Source organism: Atta colombica, unplaced genomic scaffold (assembly GCF_001594045.1).
Source record: "Atta colombica isolate Treedump-2 unplaced genomic scaffold, Acol1.0 scaffold1, whole genome shotgun sequence".
NCBI lineage: Eukaryota > Metazoa > Arthropoda > Insecta > Hymenoptera > Formicidae > Atta > Atta colombica.
Genome location: NW_017259183.1, coordinates 715575 through 717406, shown reverse-complemented (window position 1 = coordinate 717406; position 1832 = coordinate 715575). Strand labels below are relative to the sequence as shown.

Sequence of the window (1832 nt, the reverse complement as noted above, 5' to 3'; positions counted from 1 at the left end):
ATTTTATACTTTTATTTTTTCTGAAATGTTTAGACAATAGATTTTATATTTTTATAATCATATTTTTTTATACTTTTCATTGCGATTAACATTATTTTATATTAGTAATTTTTTTCTTATATATAAACATGTTTTATTTTTTTTAGTTGTTGAAATTAAAATTTTTAATACATATATTTATTAATGTTAAAAATTTATTTAATATATTTGATGTATTCATATAATTTTTTACAGAATATAGATTATTAATAATTCAATAATTATAGTATATCAAAGTAAGGATAAGACAAAGATTTTTTTTCTTTCTCAGTAAACGAAAATGGATTGAAATAGATTTAGATTTTCAGAAATATGCATTCACGAATAAAATAAATCCTTATTAATTCTTTTTAAAAATAAATTTTTTTTAATCCGAATGTATTTTTATTTATTTATAGGCACACAAATCACATTTCTATGCTTTTCAATCTAAAAATAATATCAGTTTTTCTTTTTATGCATTATGAATACTGCTCAATTCAAAATTCTGAATAGGAAATGTAATTTTTGATCCAATTAAATCCAGTTGAATCTAATCAAATCCAATTGAATAAACAAAAAATTAAATCCATTTTAATCTTTTTTATTATTGGGTTTTATTGTAATGCATTTCCGAATATAAAATACATGTTATATTATTCATCTTATATGATCATTATTCTATTTTGTTCTTGTTAATCCCAATCATTGATATTTATATCTTGTACAATATCTGTATCTTCTTTCAACAAATTTTCATCCTCGATATTGTTGGCTATCTTCTGTTTTTTGTTTTTCTTATGCTTTTTCATCTTATTTAATGATTTTTTCGTTTCTGCTTCGGATTCCGTACCCTTCAACCGAAGCTCAAACTCGCTCTCTTCTTCACTATCCTCTGCATTTTGCTCGTCCAGTTTCTGCTTCTTCAGTGTTTTTATCGATACATTGAGTACCTCTTCGTTCTTTGTAAGAAGTTTAAGCATCTGAGATTTATGAATTTCAATCCAAGAAGTATAGAATTTGGATATTTCTGTGCCATCTGTTTTCATTTTATTTTCCCAATTTGTGATCTCTGCCGTATTCTTCAAATCTATCGTTATTTTAATACGCTCAGCTTCAATACATTTTCTATTTTCCTCAATCATATTTAGAAGCTGTTTTATCTTCTTGCAATAAGCTGCTACATGGCATTTCTTCAGAAACGCTTTTAACTACAAAATATATCAATTCAATTTATTTATGATAAATCTAATAAAAATTAACAGTTTCCGTTTTAATTTTTTTTTTAAATACCTGTATTATACAAGGTATGTATACATCCGGAAAGTATATCTTATAACTATCGTTTGCTGCATTTTCTAATATAAATCGGTAAACGGTTTCAATAATACTATCCTTGAAACCATTCTCTACTAATTGCGATTTTGACATTCTTAATATGCAAATAAGTGGTATAGGTTTCATTGTAACTGTTTTATGCCTTTTATTAAAGTCGTAAGAATCCAGTATCTAAACAGAAAAATTTGACATAAAATATTTGCATTATTCTAAAATTACAAATGTTTAAGAATAAAAAATAATTGATACCTCGAGAAGAAAGGGTAAAATAGGTATAAATGTTCCTGTTTTCTTAGAAATGATTATTAACATTTCTATGCAGTGAAATCGCAATGGATAGTATTGTGCTGTTGGAATTACTTTTATTGTTCCAATAATAATCTGTTAATAAATAAAATTTAATATAGTTTTTATATTTTTTAAGTTTTCACAGAGATGCCAAAGGGTTGGCCGGTTATCGCACTGTCATAATTGTA

At 24.6% G+C, this 1832-nt stretch overlaps 1 protein-coding gene across 1 annotated transcript in view; it reads right to left on the bottom strand.

Moving 5' to 3' along the window:
- Positions 1-297: 297 nt before the first annotated feature.
- The window catches only part of LOC108689721 (nucleolar complex protein 2 homolog), a 4200-nt gene continuing 2665 nt past the window's right edge, over positions 298-1832 (bottom strand). Inside the window, exons 10-12 of the mRNA XM_018196668.1 lie at positions 1606-1737; positions 1312-1527; positions 298-1229 (exon numbers count right to left, since the gene is read on the bottom strand). Coding sequence (XP_018052157.1) covers positions 714-1229; positions 1312-1527; positions 1606-1737 — 864 coding nt within the window. The 3' untranslated portion in view covers positions 298-713. The remainder of the gene's footprint in view (positions 1230-1311; positions 1528-1605; positions 1738-1832) is intronic.